This window comes from Anopheles gambiae, chromosome 2, assembly GCF_943734735.2.
Source record: "Anopheles gambiae chromosome 2, idAnoGambNW_F1_1, whole genome shotgun sequence".
NCBI lineage: Eukaryota > Metazoa > Arthropoda > Insecta > Diptera > Culicidae > Anopheles > Anopheles gambiae.
Genome location: NC_064601.1, coordinates 84392391 through 84414557, shown reverse-complemented (window position 1 = coordinate 84414557; position 22167 = coordinate 84392391). Strand labels below are relative to the sequence as shown.

The window sequence follows — 22167 nt, the reverse complement described above, 5'->3', positions numbered from 1 at the left end:
CTACCTTAACCGTTTATTAAGGCAAGAAATGTGAGTTGGGTGGGAAAGATAAGCTTCGGTTAGCATCAATCCATAACATACCATGTAGAGAGGTTTTGTTTGAAACACGGCTCATACCGCCCGGTGCTTGATAAGCGTCGATCTTGCACGAAGCATCGGTGGTTCAGTGGTAGAATACTCGCCTGCCACGCGGGCGGCCCGGGTTCGATTCCCGGCCGATGCATTGAATTTAATTATTTTGTTGTTGATGAGTACTGCCTATGTGCATAATAATCATTATTAGATGAGAATAATTTAATGGGGTATTTTTAATAAAAAAAATAGAGTTACTGAGATATTATAGTTAAAAATATAGTACTTTGTATCTCTGTAAAAATATACTAACATTTTTTTATTCTTTTTAATTACAGAATCCTCTGCAGAAGCTGTAGTATCATCTAAATACTCGTATTCGGAATTGTTAATAAAGTGACGGTTGTTCTACAATGTACTTAAGCAGAACTTTTTGTCACCCATTTGAACTCTAGCGCTAAGAGACAAATACCGTGATCCTTAAAAAATTGAATTGTTCGTTAAAGTGTGCGAGAAAGCCAAACTAGTAGTCAACAGAGTGGCAGTAAGCGATCGATCGTACCAATCATGGCAGCTGTAGTGTATGGAAACAGTCCGCGGCATAGCAGTCGTCACCATCAGGTAAAGAAAGGGGAACCCAAGAAAGGGGGTAGCCTCCTTTGCTACCCATGACCAGCACTCACCATTTTCCAACATCCTTTCGACCTCTTTTAGGGTCATCTGCTGTCCCAACACTCGCCGTACCACACGCAGTCATCGAACGCCGGCCAGCATCACTCACTGCCACCGCCGCCCGGTCACCATTCCTCCCATCACACGCTGTCGTCCGTGTCGCCACCGTCGCAGATCATCACACCACCCACCTCGTACCTTTCTACCGCCACGACTGCCATCTCCTCGCAGCAGCAGCAACAGTCATCCGTGCAGCAGCAATCGCAACCGGCCTACTATCACCATCACCACTCACAGTCGGTATCGCTGCCGCCGCAGCATGCGCAAACACTCAGCAGCTACCATCAGCTGCGCAGCTCGAAAAGAAAGTCAGCGGTCGAGCTGCTGGCAGAAAGCAAACCGTTCTACGTCAAGTCAGAAACCGTGCTCGATCGTCAGCAGCAGTTGCTGAACAAGCGTTCGAGTGCGGGTGGTGGTAGTGGCAGCGGTGGTGGTAGTGGTGGAAGTAGTGGGGGTGGAGGAGGTGGCTCGCAGCAGAGTAGGAGTGATGGTGCACAGTGCGGCAGTACGGGCACACTCAGCGGATCGTGTAAGTATACTTCCATTGAATAGCGATGACGTAGAATCTCCCTCCCTCCGGGGGTCTCTCTGGGTCTGGCAGGGTAGACGATCCTATGAACAAAGATGCTTACCTAATATAAAAAAGATCTTTCTGTTTCCGCCCGGGATCGAACCGGGGGCCTTCCGCGTGTTAGGCGGATGTGATAACCACTACACCACGGAAACAGCTGATAGCAAGGGCTTTACACACCATACAGACTGTCTGACGTCTCAATTTAAAGGATCTAACTCAAATACCACAACTCTTTAATCATCCAAATTTCTTGCCAACTGTGCCAACCAATTCAATCGAAATTTATTTTGGTTTGTGCCATCTGTTAACAAATATGACTATTGGCATTTTCTGTCATATCTTAATATTGTGCACGCTTTTAAACACTCTTTTAAGACAAACATGTATGTTATATTTTTTGTTTTAGAAACAAAGTAGAGCGTTTAACGTCTTTAACCGCATAGTTGGATAACTGCTATCATATGTGCATGTGGTTTATTTTACACTTATTTGCATATTTATTTCAAGTCACAAAAAAATGAAAATCCCATTAAGTTTGATGATCTGCATATTTGTTGAAGAAAATATCTGAGATTTACATGTTGTGTCACACATTTTGCGTTGATATCATAGCAATTATTGTATTTATATTTATGATTTATATTCAAAAAGTTTTTCTGTCAAATATACTTCTCAAGTTATAAACCATACATTTATACCAAAAAAACATTATAGATAGCATTAAATTAAGCCATTAGACGGAGTGTAAGAAACCAAGATTAAAATACGATTTCATCGACTGTAATTTGAAGATAGCGGGAAGTTATCTTCATGCATATGTAATCTGTTCTTGATCCCTCTATTAATCTATTTCCAAACACGATTGATCCAAAACCAAACATGCAAGCCAACAACAAGATTAGTATGTTCAAATTCTAGTCGCCGGATGCGATTTAGACTGCCCCTCTTCAATCAAGCATCGGTGGTTCAGTGGTAGAATGCTCGCCTGCCACGCGGGCGGCCCGGGTTCGATTCCCGGCCGATGCATTTAGAGGATTTTTTTTATTATTATTACTAATACCTTACACGTTACGTCGCTTTCATTTATCCACAGACATGGTATCGCCCTCAAGAACACTTCCATCGTCCGCCGTTAGCCAGGCACTGCAACAGCAGGTGCAACAGCAGCAGCAACAGCAACAGCAACGATCAACCAACCGAAGAAGTGCTTCCTCCGGTTCGGATCTGCTGCAGACCAAGCTGCGCAAGCTGCTCAACGCGGCCGACAGCAAAGAGACAATAATGCCCCCGGCCGGCGACGTGGGCCTGATCAATTCTAAATACGGCCAGCCGCTCGAAACGAGCTACATCGGCACGGGAATGGTCGGTGGGGGTGGTGGTGGAGACAGCCTGGACGATATCGGCTACATTCAGCCGCCGAAAAACTACCAGCAGCAGCTGACCGTCCACCCGGAGCAGCCAAGCGACGTGTCCGTGTTCTTCCCAAGTGCGTTCTTATCGCCGCAGTCCCTGCCTCCGCACCCGGGCGGCGATGACGATCTCTATCTGTACGGCGGGCTGCACGACAGTCTGGTGCTGACCGATGATTACCGTGCCATCAGTCCACCGGCTGAGTACGCCGAGCAGCAACAGCAGCAGCAACAACAGCAGCAGCACGGTGGTTCCCCTGAGGGTAAACATTCGATGGGAGGCGGCCACAGGTAGGCTTGCGCATTATGATTTCGCTTTGAATGCTTCTAAAAAACGATCTTTTTTTCTTGCAGCCGCTACAACTACCAACGATCGTACTCGCACTCGCAGGCCGTGGTGCCGGGCTCCGGGCATCATCCGACCGACGAGTCGGACTACTCTCCAACGCAATCGTACAACATAAACAGCCACAAGTCGCTGCCGGACCTGCACTCGCAGAGCAGCCGGCATTCGCCACACTCGGAGGCGCTCAGCTGCTGCAGCCGGGGCAATCGGTCGAACCGTTCCGGCAGCTCCTTCAACCGTGATTCGGGCGGATCCTCGGGTCACTACACGCACCACAGTGAACCGTGCTGCAAGCAGCAGCAGCAACAGCAACAACATTCACAGCAGCACCAATCAAGCCATCACCAGCTGTCCCATCTTCCACACTCCCAAATAATGATGCAGCAGCAGCAGCAGCATCATTCACAGCAACAGCACTACCAACAGCAGCACCATTCGCAGCAGCACACGCTGTCATCGCAAGGGGACCGGCAAGACTCGATGATGATGCTCGGCGACTATCGGCGGGACAGTGGCTCCTCGACCCAGCACAGCGGCAACTCGTACTACGCGTACGGCATTCCTCCACTGCGCTACGACTGCATCGAGTGTCGGGCGAAGATCCGAGAGGAGGCGGACTGTCTGCTCAACTTCACCACACCGGAGGTGCCGGAAGCGTTCCAGGACGGCTACAGCGAGAAGCAGCATCAACTTCAACAGCAGCAGCAGCAGCAGCAGCAACAGCATCAACAGCAACAGCAACACCATCAGCAGCAGCTGTCGAAAAGCCAGCACGCCAAGTACTACGACGAGCGTGGCAGGAAGTACTACAAGAACCCGCCCATGTCACCGCTATCGCCCGTTTCCCCACTGTCGCCCCCGGAGCAGGCCCAGCTCGATCTCAGCCCACCGCTCGGTACGTTCAAGCGGCAGAAGTGTTTGCGCTTCAAGAACCGCAGCGGACGCCAGTCGGCCGTCAGCAATCCGTCACCGTCGTCCGGTGGCCGGTGCGGACCGGGCGGTGGTGGACCGGGTTCGAGTGCCAGTGCCGGTGCGGTCGCTGGTGGACCCATGGTGGACGACGATCGTCGTCCGATCTTGCGCTCCAAGAGCGATATCAGCGATCGTTACTGGAACCGTTCGCAGCCCGAGCGAACTACCCTGCTGCCGGTCGCGGCGGCCGATGTGCGGGACCACCATCGCGAGCGACGTGCCGATCGTGAGCGCGAGCGTGATCGTGAACGGGACCGCGAGCGGGACCGGGAGCAGCAGCTCGAGAAGCAGCAGCGCTCGCGCTCGGACAGCCTCACCCAGCTGGAGCGGTTCTTCGACCGGCTCGGGCTGGACGAGGAAACGTACGATCGGTACATCGCGCCGAAGGGAGGTTCGCTGCAGCGCCGATCCTCCGGCTCGTACCATCACCACAGCACCGCACACCATCACAATTCGGCGTCCTCGGACATCCATCGCCTTTCGGACGATTGCTCTACTGGTGGTGGTGGTGGTACACCGGGTGGTGGTGGCAGTGGCGGTGGCGCTGATTCCGACGAGTCCAGTGCCGTCTTCTTCTCGGACGTCTCGACCATCGATTCGACCAAACTGCCGGACAGTACGGAAACGGCGAACGGGCCGGGAGCGGGTGGAGCTGCGCCCGCTTCGCAGCTGTTGGTCGGTGCCGTTGGAGCCGTCGGACAGCCGGGCGTCGGTGGACAGGCGGATGGCGGTGTGCCACTGCTAGGTGGGGCGGGTCCGGCCCCACTCTACCGCACCAGCGAACCGCCGTCGATCATCGAGCGTAACGCGCGCATCATCAAGTGGCTGTGCAACTGCAAGAAGATGCAGCTGGCCTAGGGCCGTCGACACCGGAGGCGGACCCCGCCCCGGTGGTCCCCGCCGACTGAGCGCACCGGTTACGGCCGGCGCCGGCATTGATGCGGCTGTGAGAGACGCTGAAAGGGAAGCAGGAGGAGGAGGGTTCTCGCGAGATCCGACCAAGCCAAAGAAAGACGAAGCATTGGAAAGAGGGGTGTGAGATGAGTGAGGTGGAGGACATTTACTTAACACGTACAGCAAGGTGGCCATCAGTTCACGTGAGTTTGTGTACTTAGCTGAGGCAAAAGCTTGATCCTTGTCCTCTTCTCGTTCGAAAATAAGACGAAAAAAAAACAGGGAAGGACTTCAGATGTGTATGCTAGAGATGGACCGACGAGATGGTGGAAGACTGCCAATACGAGGACTCGCTACTAGAATAATTGATGTAGATGTGTAAACGAGGCTAGCGTGTGACGGCTGCTAACTACTACGACGACGTAAAAAGTCTTTTTTAGCGGTTAATGTAGAATGCGTTTGATAAGTAGAGAACGAGTAGGTCACAGTAGACTTGATCGATCGATCACATATACTAACCGGACGGCCTGATTGAATACGAAGCGAAGCGACCGTGTTTGTGGACAATGCAGGGTTTGCAGGGATGTAAAGCAAGGAATGAAACGAACAATAATTAAGGACTATACCGAAGGAAAAGGAAAAGGGAAACACTCCGATTGCAGACGTGAAGCAACAGGGCTGGGAAAAAGATAAGTACGACAACTACTTACAATCTCACCAGCTGCCATGACACTCTATCGATGTGTTGCGTGTATGTGTGTTGCGTGTTTGTATCGGTGTTCGTTAGTGTGAAAACATTGCGGAGGTTTAGACATTTCGGATTCAATCGCATAAAATTCATGGTTCGTGGAGCAAAAACTGGTGGGATCAATCAACAACCCGTTTATGGTAGCTATGCGTAGTATCTTAGTCCACACGAGACTCACGCACACACACACACGAAGGGGATGGGGAAACAAGCCTACAGCTTTGTAGGGTTCTTCGGTCGTCAATTTGTGTCACCACTTACTTAAATTACGCGACTTTTTCAATTTTACAAATACACACGAAACAGCACATCTAGCAGAGGGAGGAGATAACAAATCACTTTAAACAACAAAAAATCGATCTCTCTTTCTATCTCTAGCAAATATAGTTACACTTAAAGGGAGAGGATGTTTTATAACGAATCGAGATCTTTTCTCCCTTACTTCCCCTCCCCGTTCCCTGACAGTGATGATCGCCACCCTGTTCAGATGTAGCTAAACAAGGAAAGGGAATATTCTTTTCCTGCCTTCTCTAGCCGTCTCATGGCGCCTCATGTACGTTCAACATCATGCTATCCGCCTTAGAACGTTACTTTTCCTCTAATCTATTCCAGTAGGAACGCAGTAGGCCGGTTTGTAATGTAGACCATGGTTAGAGGAGATCCACATCCATCAGTAAAAGCTCGCGAAGCTTTCAAAGTTTCGCTTCGAACAGTAGCGGAAAAAGGGAAACGAACCAGAGCAAATGCAAAACGAATAAAGTAAATTAATGTAGTAACGTACCACACCTTTGAATCAGGCGTTAGTTTTGCAGCCAGATTACACTTCGGGCAGTGCGTTATTCCGAATTCTCTCCCCCCTCGAGTGACTCTAGGTGCAAGGATTCATACGAATTGATTATAAAGCAAGCGCGATCGTATATAATATTTTCTAGTCTAATGTTAGATTCTTAAGTCATGAGGCGAGATACACCTGTAGTGCTAGATGATCGTATGCTGAAAGGAACAAAACCCAATTGAAGCAAACACTGTGGAAGGAAATTGAACTACTTGAACAAATCCGAAACCGATTGTAAGGCAACGTGGTGCGGAATAAGCGAGAACTAATCAAAAAAATTGCGAAACAAGAAAGCGATCAAATAGAAAAAGTAGTACAATACGAGCTCGTATCTTTAGATGACGGTCACATATAGCAAATCACATCAAATAAATGAGAGGAAATTTGACTATCGGGAACGGTGAAGCAAAATAATAAAATCACCCACGATCATACAGCGTTCTAACCCAACCCAACTGTACCCCTGTTTCTGATATCAAAAACACAGCAGAGGAAACACCCAACTACTAGAAGCTAGTGATTTTAGCGCAAAGAAAGTATAGCGTAGCGTATATTTGTTCCTCCCTTGTTTGGTATCCGTTTTCTCTTTTCCATTTGTGGAAACAAAGCGTTTTTCCTTTCGCACCCACCCTTTTCAAACGCCATACCGAATACCGCTGAAGTGAATCAAAACGCATATACAATTCAAGCTCGAATACTGCAAACTAATCACACGGTTTTTACACCACTACTGTAATAGAGAGAGAGAGAGAGAGAGAGAGAGAGAGAGAGAGAGAGAGCAGCAAAAGAGAAAAAAGAAAAAGTAGTGCCGGTAAGACGAAAAAGCGATCGGCGCCGAAGTCGTCAGCAAAGTTCCGTAGCGAAACATTAGAATAGAACACTGCTGATACTGAAAGGGAAGTAAGCGGGAAGGAAGCGGAAAGGCAAAATCAAACGCGATTAACCATATATTAAAATAACATGCAAAACGACACTCAATTAAAACTGTTATAGAACTTCTCATAATAATAGTAATAGTAATAATAATAATCAAAAGATCGATTTACACACGACGTAATGGACGCATCGGAAAACGAAAGGAGTCGTGGAAATTCGTATGTACAAGCGCATGGAATAAGCCAACCAGTTACTAATATCGATGAAATAGTCGAAACAAAAAAAAAACAAAACACGTAAATCAAACCAATTAAATACACTCACATTTAAAAATAGACATTCTACCAACTACTACTACTACTCGTTCTTGTAACAGCAATGAACAAACAGCAAACCAACAAAACTCGTCAATAACACTTCACTTACAATCAAAATACTTAAACGCTAAAAATAATTAAACCGTCACGTAACGAAACAAAAAAAAATCTATACAATAATATTTCAATCAAAACCCTAAACAATAGCTACATACACAGCGAATACACAGCGTAGCAATATAATCAACGCAACAACAAACAAACAAAGAAAACACATTTACTTTCATACTACGTAAGCGAACGAAAACAGGATGCGGTTTACTTAAGCCGGCCGAAACAATACAAACGCGTACGACAAGGAAAGTGATGAGTGGAGGAAAAAATGTAAGAAACACACAGTACGATCTACTCCGCTCTTTCCAGTTCTTTTTCAGACCCTTCCCTACCACTGAAAGAAAAACCAACCCAACACCTATAATCGGACTAGAAGTCAGAGCAGAAAAATGAAAACAATGTTACTAGTAAAAACATTAATGCACCGCATTGTAATGGACATCTTTAAAATGAAAGAAGAAACAAGAGGTTAAAACGAACAAAAAAAACACACACACACACAAAAATACATTCGAAACAAGCGGGATTTGAGTTGTGTAGCAGATTACATATAAAAAGGGGCGTTAATGATATGAAATCAAAACACGACAATGAAATAATACGGGCTGAGACAGAGACCGGTAGAAGGCAATGGGGACGGGTGTGTACGTAAAACGGGTGTGAACGTGGGTGAAGGCACGTGTGAAAGGATGAGAGAATGATTTCTGCGTAGAAACGAAGATCGACAAATACTTGAAGAAGAAAAAAGCATACAAACAACAACAAAAATCCTTTCTTTATAATAGGCATGAATCAATAAATCAAAAAGTAATGATGAAATATATTAATGAATCAAAATAATTTCATTTGCGTTGCATTTTTCTATGAAATGTTGTATTATGATGCATTTTGGATTCCAATTATTCATGCAGAACGGATGACGTTATGTTTAAACAACCATTAACACTAAAAGGTTTACTGATGATTCTTGGTAAACCTTAAGCTGAAACAAGTCTCATTTGAATGAGACATATCCCTAGAAAAACATATCCCTAGAAAAGTAGTATTTTTAAAACAGGATTAGTATACCAATTAGTAACCCTGCACTGAAAACCGTATTTGTACTAATATGGCACCCAATGCTCCATTTTCTGTTTATTTGGTCGTTGGTATGAGATATTATAAGGGTATCAACTCCCCTTCCTACACGAAGCATCGGTGGTTCAGTGGTAGAATGCTCGCCTGCCACGCGGGCGGCCCGGGTTCGATTCCCGGCCGATGCAACCGGAATCATTTTTTTTTTCCCTTTTGGCCAAATCAACTTTTTACCGACGTTAATGAGACCCTCGTTTCAGCTATGGTTCGTTTGCCTCCCTTGTTCCCTTCTTTCATTTAAATACGCGTATTACATCGCAATGCTTCCTTTAAATGACACATTTATAGATCAGTTACAACCGCTTCACTTTAACTTACTTTCAATATGTTTTGACACCTACAGCTTGACCCCTACTTCCGTCCCATGGACCTTCCACCTCCCCGGCCACCTCCAGCAAACTTCTTACCACCTCCTCTACCCCGCCCAAAGCCACCACCGCCGCCGCCCCGCTTCTGGAAATTTGTCCTACCAGCTCCTCCACCTCGTCCACCGAAACGCTTTCCGCCGCCTCGTCCATGATCACTAAACCGGGACGCTTCCCAGGCAAGCTGCTTCATCGACGACGCATCCTGATTGAACACCTCGGCCTCCGTACCGTGCGCCTCGAACTGTCGTTTGCTTGCCTTTTTCATTATTCCACCGCCACCCTTCTTCTTGCCGGCACCGCGTCCATCCCCGCTCAACGGATCAACGTTGCCTTCCAGCAGCTCGGAAAAGTCATCGGCCGCCGCGAACAGCGAGTTCACATCGGACGTCTTCAGCTTGCGCGCGAACTCACGCTGGCTCACCATGCCCGTCGACTTAGCGGACAGCTTCTTGCGCTTCTTCGGCATCGGCTCGTCGACAGCGTCATCATCCGACACAACATCATCATTATCATTATCATCATCCAAGTCGGCCATGTCGAAATCTTCATCCTCATCTTCCTCGAGCGAAATGCTGCCCCCGTCGCTAAACTCGCCATCATCCTCACGCACATCACCATCGCGACGGATCTTTCGTGGACGATCGTCATCCGAATCATCATCGCCACCATCGTCATCGTCCTCATCGTCCACAAAGTCCCAATCGTCCAGCCCATCTTCATCGTCCTCGTCGTTCTTGCCAGACTTTTTGCCTGCCGACTGCTTACCCTTGCGTTCCTTGGCCAGCTCCTGTTCGAGCTCCTGCATGAAGTCAACCTCGTTCCCACCGTCCATATCGGCATCTTGGCCCGTGCCGCCCGGCACACCGAGCTGGTCCAGGTAGGCATCGAACTCATCGTCGTTAAGCGAATCCACGTCCGAATCCTCGTCCTCATCATCCCCGCCCTTGGCCTTTTTGCGCTCTTGGGCACGCTGGAGGCGAAGCCGCTTCTGCTCCAGGAACCTAGCAAGCAAAAGAGGAGCGGAATATGTGATCACCGTACTATTAGAGCACTCATCTTGAAATACTTACTTGAGAATGAACTCATCGTCCTCGGCACACTTATCCTTGGCGAGTGCGTTGACTGGCAGGGCGCGGAATCCGGCCGGTGCGTAGTCGCTCTTCCGCATGGCCACTCCGGGGATCTGTGGGCGCAGTCGTTCCTCCCCATTCTCGTCCTTCACTGTTTTGGGCTTTTTCGGATTCTTAAACGCAAACCGGTCCAGGAAGCGACCGAGCGAAAAGTCCTGCAGCGGATCGCCGTAGTACGTCAGAGCGGAATCTGCGGAAGGGAGAGAGATACATTGACAACCATTACCATCCATGCACATTGCACACTCGTTGCATAGCAACGGAGCCTGCTCCATACTTACTCGCAAGAATGCTCTCGGCAAACTTTTGCACCGTGGGATGGAAGTGTGACCGATATCGTACCAGCTCGTACCGGAGCGTGTACTGGGCGCCCGCAAACTCCGACGCCCGTCTGAACGCATCGTAACGCGTTGGCGCACGATGTACCTTGTTTTCGGCTTGCTTGCTTACGTCCTGCTTTCCCTCGACGTCCTCCTCCTGGTCGTCTAGATCTTCCTTCGGCTCCTCCACAGCATCCTCCTCGACCGCATCGACGTCCGGAGGCGTTTGTCCGTCCTTCAGCAAAACCTTGCGCTTGCGCAGCACCTTACTGACCACGATCAGCGCACCGCAAAGCCGCGCGGCCGGAAAGTAGAACGCAACCTGCAGCAGCCGCTTCACGAACGCTTGCGCCCGCTCCGGAATGGGATCGTTCTGCATCGCCCGGTGAAGTATGTAAAAGAACACGTTCGTTATGCGCGGCCCGATCGACGCCAGCTCCGGATCGAGCAGCTTCCTGTACAGCGCATTATAGAACCGGTCCTGCTCGTACCCCTTGCGCTCGGTAATTTCCAGCAGCAGCGACAGTCCCTGGCAACCGATCGGAAAGTCCGCCAGATGGATCATCCGGTATATAACGTCCAGCAGCCCCGGTTCGACCACCTCCGCCAGATCGACGTCCCGCTTCACGTTCGCAATCGCTTTCCGCAGACAGGTCAGGATGGACTGCATCGTGCGCGAGTTGATTTCACCCTTTTCGGTGAGAATTTTAAAGTACGAGAAGCAAATGTTGATCATCTTCTGGCAGGTCGGAAAGTCGCCGAACGAACCGATCGCGGCGAGAAAGGAGAGCGAATAGTACTGCGCCATCGGGGCGACATTGTTGCGGAACAGCAGCTTCTCCACCTCGCCCGTAATGATGAATGCCATCGCGCTGTGGCGCCGCACGATCTGCTGCAGATGGTACAGCACCTTCGACGCGACCGGGCGCAACGGATCGCCCAGCTTGTTGACCAGGGCCGTCAGCAGCAGCCGCTCCAGCTCCGGCACGTTGCTGAACAGCTTCGCCACATGGCCGATCACCTTCAGCTTGGCCGGCTCCTGGCCGGTGTGCAGGATGGTGGACAGATTGGTGACGAACGCGAAGTAGTGCTCGCGCAGCTGGTCCTCAAAGTGCCAGTGGGCGTAAATCTGGTCCCGGATGGGCTTCTCCAACGTTTGCAGCTTCTGCACGTTCTTCCAGTCCGTGCCGCGCATCGGCAGCGTGATCAGCTTGCGATGGGTGGGCATCAGCGATTTCAGCATCAGCTCGGTCAGCACCTCGACCACGTCCAGGAAGCCCTTGTTGGACGGTTTCACCATGCCCACCAGCGTGTCGAGCGCGTGCAGATGGCAGAACGGGTTCGTCTGCACCAGCAGCGCCCCCGCGTTGGCCCTGTCCCGCAGCGTACCCTTTTCCAGCGCGCTCAGCAGCCACTTTGCATCGGACGGATCGTACCGCTTGCGGGCCCGGCACTCGGCCTCGAATGCCACCTTGCAGATGTTGCGCAGTTCCGCCAATTCCGCGTCCTTCATGTCCACCATCTCGCCGACCAGATTGTATGATTCGAAGTTGTTGTACCACAGCTTGGTCAGCTGGTCCTCCTCCTCATCCTCGTCACCCTCGTGGTCCTCATCTTCACCGTCCGCATGTGCCTTCTTGCGCCTCGCACCGGTAGCACGCGACGATGTGCCGGTTTCGCCAGCCGTGTAATCAATCGGCACCACGCGTTGCTCACCTTCATCGTCGAATACGATTTTGGCCGGACGGGCTTGCACTTCACTCGGCTGTGGTTCTGGCGTTGCTGATTCGTCCGCCTGCTGCTCAAAGTAGCGCTTTTTGTCGCTTTTCTTTTTAAACTTTCCTCCGCCGATCGCCATCGTGCTGTGGACAATACAAAAACTGTGAACTGTTTACTTTGAACGAACATGTGCGCACGGGGCTGTCATCATTGACAGTTGGCACGAGGGAGGCTGTCAAATTTCGCTGATGATGGGTGCCTAGTGAAGGGCTAGCTTCGGAGGTTCGTGGATTCATGTTTGTAATGTAAAGTAAACTAAAAACTCCAAAAAAGTTGCCCTTATTTCACAAAACACAGATAAATGAACATGCTTTTTCGTTGAATTGAGAGTGTAGCTGTTCAATTGGCTAATTTGTCCGCTATATTCCCACACCAACCGCCCGGAACCATCGACCTTCACGCGCGAACACTTGTTTGTTTATCAATATCGCAGCTCTGTCAAAGTGGTGGCCGCGCAATCGACGCAGCGCAAGTTGTGCATTTTATTTTGTTTACCCCTTACAATTTGGCTTGGTGCAATTGGCGCTAATCAGCAGTGAACGCATCCGCCGCAGTGTACGCTACAGAATGCCACCGAAAAGAAAGTCCACCACCGACGAGGAAGACGACGAGTATCGTCGCAAGCGGGACCGTAACAATCAGGTAAAGTGGCACCGAAATTGCATCACCCTGGAAACGGGAGTCCTCACGTTCCGAATGTTCTTGCTCGTTGCCGTTCCCGCCAGGCCGTCAAGCGCAGCCGGGTAAAATCTAAAATGAAGACGGAAGAGACGCAGCAGCGTGTGAACGATTTGCGGCTCAAGAACCAGCTGCTGGAAGACAAAATTGACAACCAGAAGAAGGAGCTGAAATTCCTCAAGGAGCTGTTCATCACACAGGCGCAAGCCAAGGCGGACAAGCTTGTCGGTATCAATCTGAACGAGCTGCTCCAGGACGATGATAACGACGATAATGACGAGGACGAAGGGGAGCCCAGCAAAAAACGCGCCAAGGAGCAGTCGAAGGGCGAGGGAAGTAGTAAGAGCAGATCGCGAAGGTAAAACAGTTAAGCGGGTGTCCGGGAGTTGGAGTTAACTTTTCCGGAAGTCACATGCACCCTCTACACGGTGGACATCGATTGTTTTTTGGGTGGATTATTTGTGAACGATCTTCGTAAACAAAATCCTGAAGGTGGGTGTAGTGTGGGGTGTACTGTGCGAAAGTATTTACAATTCGGTAATACGGCGTTTGAGTGTGTGTGTAGTCTAAGTACATTGACCTGAAATGTAAAGTACAAATGTGCTTAGGAAAGTGGAATGTTAGGCGCGCAGTGCGTGTGTATCAATCCAAGTGCGCCCATGGATAGCTCGCACAGCCAAGAAACACGCCTGAAGATAGGCTCGAACGGAGCGAAAGGGTTGAAGAGAATGTGTTTGTAAATAAGCGCTGGGCTGTCAGCGGGGCCGTGTGGCCTAATGGAGAAGGCGTCGGACTTCGGATCCGAAGATTGCAGGTTCGAGTCCTGTCACGGTCGCATACTGGGAATCTTTTTTTTTGTTTACCTTTTGTTACTTCCTTCGTAAGTGTTCGTCGACATGCGTGTTACTATGAGTAAATTGATTTTATTTATACACAAAATAAAACTTTATCTTCAAACTGACCACAAAATCGCTTGCTATCTTTCTTGGACGGGAAATTGCAGCTGGTTTTTGTTTATTGCTAGCCGCGGCACTGCCCACTAATCCAGCGGATATTAGCACAGCAGCTCTTATCGTACGCTTTTATCCAGCTTTATCACCTTCTCAGGGCCTGTGCATTCGGTCCGTCGTGCACCGGTGCACCTCCCTATCGCTTTCCATTTCAGTAACAACCGCTTCCAGCAGGAAGAAAGAGAGAAAGAGAGCGCTTGCCGGCTTTCATCGTCAATAGCGCACCAGGATGTTTTCCAGCGGTTTCCGCTGCAGATCCGGCACGGTACAGTCGTCCGCCGGGTAGCCGACGGGCAGCAGCACCAGCAGCTTTTCGTTCGGTGGCCGCTCGAGCAGGGTGCGCAGGGCAGGGCCACAGTTGAGCGGCGTGGTAACGAGCGAGCTCAACCCGGCACACTGGAACGCGCACAGCAGCATGCCGGTCGCGATCGAGGTCGATATTTCGTTGTAGTAGTGCTGTTTCTTGGCCGTGGCGTCCCCATCCACCTTGTAGCCGTACGTCTGCTTGAACACCAGCACCAGATGGGGCGCCTCGGTCAGGTACTCCTTCACGTGGTTCGTACGAATGGGCCGCAGATCGGTCACCCACTGTTTGGCCATTCGCTGCGTGTAGTTGACGAACTCCTCGGCCTCGATGATCTCGCGCACGCTCGCCTTGATCGAAGGGTCGGACACGAGACAGAAGGTCCACGGTTCGGTGTGGGCACCGCTTGGCGCCGTACCGGCCGCCCGGATGCACCGCTCCACGATGGCCACATCCACCGGGCGGGAGCTAAACTTGCGCACACTGCGCCGATTGTTGGCGATGGCGTAGAACCGTTCGGCTGCCTCTAGTGGGTCCTGGGCTAGTGTGACCGTTGCACCGGCGTACGGGACGTGTGGTTTCTCCTCCAGTGCAGGCAGTGGGTCGTAGTCAGCATGTTCCAGATCTGTGGCGCATGAAAGGGAGAGATGGGTCATTTCGGGCACCTACCAAAGACACATCGCAAACTCACCTCCAACATACTCGATACCGTCCAGCTTGCTGCCATTCTTCTCTGTTGCCGCCGGTTCAGTAATTCTCAGCTTCTTGTTCCGTCCGTACCGGTGCTTGTCGTACAGGGAGATCGCCAGGTACAGTCCCACCAGCACGGGGAAGATGTAGTTCCAGTAGGTAACGAGCGCCGAGCTGCTGAGGAAATAGTCGACTAAATCCTCCAGATAGGAGGCCATGACTCTGCGGACGGATGGGGATGGGGTGTTACCGAGCAACAACGACGCGCGCCAAGAACAACCGAACGAACGAACAACACCGTACGACGCTTGCTGATGAACTGCGAACTGCAAGGTGAATCGTAACGGCAACCCGACTCTCTAACGCGCGGACACATACCCAAACACACACACACACACACACACACAAAAGCCCCATTATCATCAATTCCTCAGCCAGTCTAACGCCTTCCTAAGTCACGCACGTTTTGCCTTCTCGTGCCATTTTCATCGTTATCTAGCTTTATCCGGCGCCTGTTTCGCACACTCCCATGCAACTGCAACAACACACACACGCACGCATTGTGTGCTTACCCTTGCCTATCATCAGTGGACCGAAGGTTGCGGGTGAATCGTTCCGACTGTGGGACAAGGGCACGGCAGTGTTGTTCCGAGTTATGGTCATGACTGGTCGATCGCGTCGGTGCCTTACGATGCCCTGGACACACATACCACCATCAACTAGCTGATGACGGTGATGATTAAGATGATGCTGGTGTGAACTGGCCCCGAGAGGTTCTTGGTTTGCCATGTCTCGTAACCGACCTAGGGGGAAGCGGTAAATGTAGCTACAACGTTGCTGTAAATAATAGAGATCGCGCACTCCGCTTACCATTACCATGCCACAAGTTGGGGCATCGAGGGGCATCGAGGCTCTGGGGCAGGTTTATGTTTTCACTTGGAAAGATAATTGCTATCAGGTTTGTCTTTGTAGGCGAGCCGTTTAATAATACTTTATCGCCGCTAGCTACGGGAGAGGGCATTTGATAATGAACATTGAACTTCCCTTTCTCCGTATGCATATGATGTAAGAATGAATGGATGGGAGATGCGATTTTCTGTTCAGTACATGATTTTGATTATTGTTTCACAGTAGTTTAACGCCCATACTGATACGTTTGCAAAGCCGCAACAATGTTTCACTTAAATCGAGGTGTTTTCATTCCATTTCCAATCCGAACCGGCTCCCTGTCGCTTAAACCTCCGTCTCTAAGTATGGCGGAACATCGCCCTGGACGACCATTTTCCACACGAGAATTCGTTCCCATCGTTCCGTTGCCTGCACTTCCTGCGCGACGGTTGGATGCGAAGCTGCTGTGACTTCATCCGGCGGAAGATCCATCGCACCGAGTCCAAGCGTCGGCAAGGAGGAGACTCGGCGTGACCCAACGGAGCTCAGAACAGTGTCAGATGTCGGATCGGGGCTGGGGAATGGCATCGAATGAAACTCAACCGTACAGGTCCGACTGGTGGTGTTGCTTTGCGTGGTTAGCTGCAGTGAGTGCACCCCGGACATAACCTCATCATCATCCGGCCGTGCATTGTACTGCTCGCTGTGCAACAGTAACGTGCGCTGCTCTAGTTCGAGCAGTTGCTTCAACCGTCGACGCTGCTCAATGGTTTGATGCTTATTGTACAGTCCATGCTCTGGAAGTGTATTTACGGGAAGCGAAAGAAATGAAAACTGATGTTCCCCTCCGAAAGAACTGAATGCGATTGAGGAGGCTATACCCACCCTTGAGGAACTGTTTCAAAAATGCTTGCTCCACTGCTTCGTTAATGTTTCGCTTGGACCAGAAGCTGCTAAACAGCGGTCTGGGTAGGCTGGAAGGTAGTCATTGGTAACACAAATGTATTTGATTTGATCACCGCGGATAGCGGGGGGATTGTTTTTCCTAACCTGTGTTGACGTGCTCCGGGAGTCCAGTTTTCTGCATCAGCAAATTCGGCCGATCCTGTGCATTCCGACCGTGCTGGTGCATAATGGCACCGGGTGCAATTGTTGCACCTGTTCCGCTGCTTCGCAAACCAGCTCCGGAATCGAGAAAACATTTCCTTGGTAGCTTTGAGCGAACAAAAATTTACCCAAATAGAAGAGACACAGGAAATGGGCAAAATTTTGATTTGTTTATGAATGGTTCGACAGTTCGTTTCTCTGAAATACGAACTTGATTTTGCCCGTTCGCGCTCTAAACAAAAAACCTTCTCACATGCCTACATTCAGGCGTAAACGGCTTAATTTCGCGCCACACTGCACAGTGGGAGCAGAAATGTTGCCGGCGCCTCAATGTAGGCAATTTGTTCGCCGCTCATGCAGGCATTGTTTTGAAGCGGCAAACAGGAATGTACAGGAATGTCTATCGCTCGCTAAAACCGGTGTCGTGCAGGTGCTCGTTCGATCGCAACGAGCTCATTCGATCGATTTCCCTTCAACAAGCAACACCGACAGTGGCAAGGACGATAGAAGAAATGTTCTCCCGATTCGAGAGCTGGCTAGCTAAGCAGCGGGCAAAGTGCAACAGCTTCCCGTGGAGCCATTGTGCCAGCCGGCCGGACAGGGCAGCGTCAGCTGAGTTTTCGTTTACCGGATACCGCAATTGGACACCCGAAGCACGTCACAACAGGTAAGTTCGCCACGCCGTTCTACGCTAAAATCCAACTGGAAAAGGCAAAGATTAAGAATGTTTGTTTCGTTTTTGCAGCTTACCCAGGCGCCAATTTACAATTTTCTTTTCGGAACGAAATATAGGCGATGGAGAGGAACAAACAATGTTGAAATTACTGCTTAAAGGTAATGAAAGTGCGCTAGCGTGGTGTTCAGGGATAACGACAATAGTGAATCTCTTTTCCCTTCCAGAACATGGCTTGTACAACAAACACCAGACAATTCATCAGCGTCGTCGATTGAAATATCTGCTGGAGCTGGAACAGCGTACACTATCACCTCACGACGATACTGCGATCATGTCCCGCTGCCTAAAAGTCTCTGCCAACAATAACCGGACCTGCCCGATTGAAGTTCATTCGATGCCATTCCATTGTCCCCGACCGGCAACAGGTGCTGCGAAGTGCTGTGCCACCTCAACTGCCAGTTCACCGAAAAAGGTCCGCCGAGTTGCTTCCTTACCGTCACTCGCGTCAACGAACGATAGCAATCCTCGGACGGAAAATCCTGTCAACGCTTCACATCCAACCATCGCACGGGAAGCGCAGGAACGAGATAAGTCCAAATGCCTGAAGACTATTTCATGGAAAAATTCAGCATCCAGCGACACTCCATCCACCATCGAGACGGCTGTATAGCGGTTTTAGTGCAAGGTCATAGTTTATTTCATAGTATGTTTCCTTTGAGGAATGACAACGAATTTATCATCGCAGATGAATGCAGTTCTAAAATGTTAATAAATGGTGTAACCATTTCCCAAAATTCTGGAATGTTTTCTTGTGTTGATTGAAGCCGAAACGCCTTTACCCTTCCGCATTGGCATCCAGCGCAACCGTCACCAACGTCGGGATGTTCTCGGTCGCCAACGTCGCTACTTTGCCAGACTGCATTTCCATCATTTCGAATTCTTCCGAAGGTTTGAGTTTCTTGTGAATAGATTGGCCTTCCGGAACGGCAGCATCTTGCACAATGGGAGATTCCTGCTTTTGATCTTTGTGCCAATTGCGCATTTCGACGCAACCAGCTACGCTCAAATTGTCTCCTTCATCTTCCCGCATGCGTTTCGCTCTGGAAGGTGAGATTTCATCGACTTGAATGTTTCTGAAACAAGAAAAACAATCATCACACAAACACACACTGCCATTTTAGGAAACACCATTGCCGGCAACTGCACTTACGCTGGTACCGCTTGAGTCAAATCATCATGCGCCTGTGGCTCATCTTCGGCGGCATCTTCCGGGCTTCCGGAGCAGCATTTGTTAAAAGGTGCCAACAGTGAACGGAACATTTTTCTCGCAATTTGAACGATTGTATAGCTTCGTGTAGTGCTGGCGTTCAATGCGTTTCTGCTGTTGTGTGCTAAAAGCCACTGCGTCAATGCCAAGGTGTTATAAATGACAAGGTGAAGTTGTTTAGAGCAAAATGACATTTCTCAACTTGACATTTCTCTTCCGGGGGCTCCGGTATAAAAATCGGGGAGGGCTGGTGCGGGGTAATGAAATTTGTATGCAGAGAGTGACAGATGTCCCCCACAATGTCGCCCAGCAAAAGCGATAAAAATCAACCTTCTAAATACATTATCCTTGGTCAATGCTGTACCAAAAATAAACTGTCAACTGCAACGGGCCGAGGCAACAGCACAGGTCGGATCGTCCGGTCCATTTTGACAATTCATAGTAATTGTTGAAAAACAAAAAAAAACTGAAACATTTCATGACACAATCCGAATTGAACAACTGATACGCGTTTTCGATACGGTGTGTTCTCAATAGGCCATGACATATTTGTGATTAGCCGCAAATGATCACATTCATAGCTGTCCGTATTTTCAAGCAAGCATACACATATTTTACTCAAAGCAGTAGCAACTTAGAAAGTTTAACTGATATAAACTTTGAAGATCGTCCTTACGAGAAATAAAAAAAAAAAACTTTGAAGACGATAGCAAACACAATTATGTTAGGGCTCTCCTGTTTTCGCTGCTGCGGAAAGAGCAGGAACGGACAGACAGCATCAAAAGAAACGGCACGAAACGGACGATTGAACAGGGATGAAATTGAAACATTTCAAGTGAGCCACTGCTCTTCATTCCGGATGGTTGGGCTTTAATTTTGTATATAAATGTTTATTATCTCTTTTTTTGTCCAACAGGAATTCTCTGACCAGTTAAATCAGCTAGACAAACGGAGCAGGATGAAAAAATCAAAATAGAATTTTGTTTCGTCAGAATGAAAGAAATCGTTGCTACAAAAGTACTCCTTTTCTGCAGGATGATCTAATTATTGGGCTTTTTTGTCTATTTTTGTAACTCAAATTACACAATTTAACACATGCAAAAAGTATTTTCTTTTTCTTGTTTTCAAGCAAACGACGTTCAACTTTGCAGCACCAAATAATTTACCACACAGAGGGCGCTGTAATGTAACTCTCTCTAGCGGATATAAGCTTGTCACATTCTTGTCGGCCAAGTCCAATCCTCCGTACAGGATTGATAGCAGTAAAATTCACGCTGGTTTCATATTAAATTGCTCGACCGTGTTTGCATATTGCTGATACAGTGCTAAGAAAACAATCAAAATGGTTGAACTATATACAATAATTTGTGGTTCACAACACTGCACCAGCTTAACAGCCGTGTTGCCGAAATTGCTTGCGCAAGAAAAATTGTGCGATGTAACCCTGTTGTGCAGTGGAGGAAATATCAAGGCACACCAGATTATTCTAGCTGCCGGAAGCTCTTACTTTGAGGATATGTTCGTCCAAAATCCGCATCCCCACCCCATCGTGCACTTGCCCAACGTGGAGGTAAATGAAATGCAAAACATGGTTAAATTTATATACCATGGCAAGATAACCTTGCCCATGAATGATTTGCCAGACTTCATCTTGAAGGCGCAGAGCTTCCAGGTTCGTAGGTTGCTCGGAGTGAAATACGTGCATATTGTGAAAAGTTCGGAGTATATCATGGGGAATTTGAGCGGTGACGAGGATACGGTCCAGATATCGATAAGTGAGTTGCTTGAAACAAACGGCAACTACCCCACGCCAGAATGCAACAGTGTAGATAATGCACACAAAACTCTTCATGTTGTACCAGACGTTGTAACTCAACTCTACGGAAACAACACGGAAGTGGATGGACAGTTAGAGGATAGTATGGATGATCAGGAGTATTGTTACATCGGTGTGGAGGATGTGCAGCAGCAGCAAGTTGACCAAAGCGGAGAGATACCTTCCACTCCCGAGGAAGGAACGAATTTTGCTACAGAAGAAATGGAATCGTACGTTGGAAATGACCTTCCATCGGATACAACTCGTTTTCTGGAGAGCATCGAACGACCAGGGACTTCCGACCAAGATCAAACATCATTGCAAAACAGTCCTCAAGATCCGACCCAACAACCAGGGACCGCGAATCAAGCTCAAACGTCCCCACGACTCAACCCAGGAGACGTCAACTTGTTTGTTGATCTTTCTAGAAACATTGAAACCATGCATCAGGGCGGAACCATTCAGTTACCAGATGAGCCCGTCACCACCAACTCAACTGTCCTTCCACCGAACTTTGTTGTAGGACGAAATGAAACGAGCGTTTCCAATCCTTCCAGCTCGCGAACGTTCGAAAGGCCTGTACCATCGGAGCAGCAGATTCGCATTCCGCCGATGGGATACCGCCGCGCAAGCCATACGGTAGTCTCATCCACACAGGCGAAAAAGACGTTGTTTGGAATGAGGAACAGACAAATGTCCGTCGGATATGACTTTGCCTCGATTTCAAGGACTACTGTTCTAAAAATGCATAGCGTGCGCTTACAAATGAATCAAGCGTTTGAGCGTGTATCAGATACCCATAGCCGGTGCAAGATTTGCAACGAACTGGTCAGACTTACTAACAGACACTACATAACACACTTCCCGAGTTTCTTCATCTGTACATTGTGCCCGGCTATTTACAAGAAAAGGGCAACCTTGGCCACACACTATAAGCTCAAACATCCGGAGTTAATATCGGAACGGATGTAGTATGAGCAACGTCCAATGGAAACATTGTCGGAGGGGTGGATTCACGTTGCTGTGTCGGCGAAAAACAGTTTTTTTACATTCATCTAATTTTCGAATATTTCAAAAAGGAATTGAACTTGAAAAATAAAAGAGTAATGAA

General features: G+C 49.0%; 7 protein-coding genes, 1 long non-coding RNA gene and 5 other non-coding genes across 17 annotated transcripts in view; 8 read left to right on the top strand and 5 right to left on the bottom strand.

Annotated features, from left to right (window-relative positions):
* LOC5667157 (homeotic protein female sterile) overlaps nt 1-8729 on the top strand; it is a 61531-nt gene extending 52802 nt beyond the window's left edge. For 4 of the 5 annotated variants that reach the window (XM_061645910.1, XM_061645908.1, XM_061645907.1 and 1 more), the window contains 4 exons: nt 411-693; nt 787-1333; nt 2472-3078; nt 3142-8729. In XM_061645910.1, coding sequence (XP_061501894.1) covers nt 640-693; nt 787-1333; nt 2472-3078; nt 3142-4963 — 3030 coding nt within the window. In that variant the 5' untranslated portion in view covers nt 411-639 and the 3' untranslated portion in view covers nt 4964-8729. Of the gene's footprint in view, nt 1-8; nt 31-410; nt 694-786; nt 1334-2471; nt 3079-3141 lie in introns of those variants that run through there. The other variant, XM_061645909.1, reaches the window with a different exon arrangement.
* Trnag-gcc (transfer RNA glycine (anticodon GCC)) lies at nt 153-223 on the top strand. Its single transcript has one exon. It is a non-coding gene; the product is annotated as a tRNA-Gly (tRNA).
* Trnav-aac (transfer RNA valine (anticodon AAC)) lies at nt 1458-1530 on the bottom strand. Its single transcript has one exon. It is a non-coding gene; the product is annotated as a tRNA-Val (tRNA).
* Trnag-gcc (transfer RNA glycine (anticodon GCC)) lies at nt 2334-2404 on the top strand. The gene has a single exon. It is a non-coding gene; the product is annotated as a tRNA-Gly (tRNA).
* A 351-nt stretch (nt 8730-9080) lies between the features above and the next one.
* Trnag-gcc (transfer RNA glycine (anticodon GCC)) lies at nt 9081-9151 on the top strand. Its single transcript has one exon. It is a non-coding gene; the product is annotated as a tRNA-Gly (tRNA).
* Nucleotides 9152-9287: 136 nt separating this feature from the next.
* On the bottom strand, nt 9288-12821 carry LOC1276134 (CCAAT/enhancer-binding protein zeta). The gene is made up of 3 exons (XM_061645905.1): nt 10803-12821; nt 10462-10711; nt 9288-10392 (listed from the first exon to the last, which is right to left on the bottom strand). The coding sequence occupies exons 1-3, from the start codon at nt 12697-12699 to the stop codon at nt 9375-9377; spliced, it is 3165 nt and encodes a 1054-aa protein (XP_061501889.1). The 5' UTR covers nt 12700-12821; the 3' UTR covers nt 9288-9374.
* Nucleotides 12822-13001: 180 nt separating this feature from the next.
* On the top strand, nt 13002-14267 carry LOC1276133 (CCAAT/enhancer-binding protein gamma). Its single transcript, XM_315443.4, has 2 exons — nt 13002-13262; nt 13346-14267. Exons 1-2 carry the CDS (start codon nt 13188-13190, stop codon nt 13658-13660), a joined length of 390 nt encoding a protein of 129 aa, XP_315443.3. The 5' UTR covers nt 13002-13187; the 3' UTR covers nt 13661-14267.
* On the top strand, nt 14061-14133 carry Trnar-ucg (transfer RNA arginine (anticodon UCG)). Its single transcript has one exon. It is a non-coding gene; the product is annotated as a tRNA-Arg (tRNA).
* Nucleotides 14202-15964, bottom strand: LOC1276132 (iodotyrosine deiodinase). Its single transcript, XM_315442.5, has 2 exons — nt 15304-15964; nt 14202-15237 (listed from the first exon to the last, which is right to left on the bottom strand). The coding sequence occupies exons 1-2, from the start codon at nt 15518-15520 to the stop codon at nt 14522-14524; spliced, it is 933 nt and encodes a 310-aa protein (XP_315442.5). The 5' UTR covers nt 15521-15964; the 3' UTR covers nt 14202-14521.
* Nucleotides 15965-16050: 86 nt separating this feature from the next.
* LOC133391444 (uncharacterized) lies at nt 16051-17488 on the bottom strand. Its single transcript, XM_061645912.1, has 3 exons — nt 17241-17488; nt 17076-17164; nt 16051-16987 (listed from the first exon to the last, which is right to left on the bottom strand). Exons 1-3 carry the CDS (start codon nt 17390-17392, stop codon nt 16536-16538), a joined length of 693 nt encoding a protein of 230 aa, XP_061501896.1. The 5' UTR covers nt 17393-17488; the 3' UTR covers nt 16051-16535.
* A 195-nt stretch (nt 17489-17683) lies between these two features.
* Nucleotides 17684-18469, top strand: LOC133391446 (uncharacterized). The gene is made up of 3 exons (XR_009764934.1): nt 17684-17964; nt 18043-18131; nt 18198-18469. It is a non-coding gene; the product is annotated as an uncharacterized LOC133391446 (long non-coding RNA).
* Nucleotides 18470-18640: 171 nt separating this feature from the next.
* LOC133391445 (uncharacterized) lies at nt 18641-19397 on the bottom strand. Its single transcript, XM_061645913.1, has 2 exons — nt 19184-19397; nt 18641-19106 (listed from the first exon to the last, which is right to left on the bottom strand). The coding sequence occupies exons 1-2, from the start codon at nt 19291-19293 to the stop codon at nt 18809-18811; spliced, it is 408 nt and encodes a 135-aa protein (XP_061501897.1). The 5' UTR covers nt 19294-19397; the 3' UTR covers nt 18641-18808.
* A 396-nt stretch (nt 19398-19793) lies between these two features.
* On the top strand, nt 19794-22143 carry LOC133391360 (transcriptional regulator Kaiso-like). Its single transcript, XM_061645099.1, has 2 exons — nt 19794-20075; nt 20157-22143. Exon 2 carries the CDS (start codon nt 20583-20585, stop codon nt 22026-22028), a length of 1446 nt encoding a protein of 481 aa, XP_061501083.1. The 5' UTR covers nt 19794-20075; nt 20157-20582; the 3' UTR covers nt 22029-22143.
* The last annotated feature ends 24 nt before the right edge of the window (nt 22144-22167 follow it).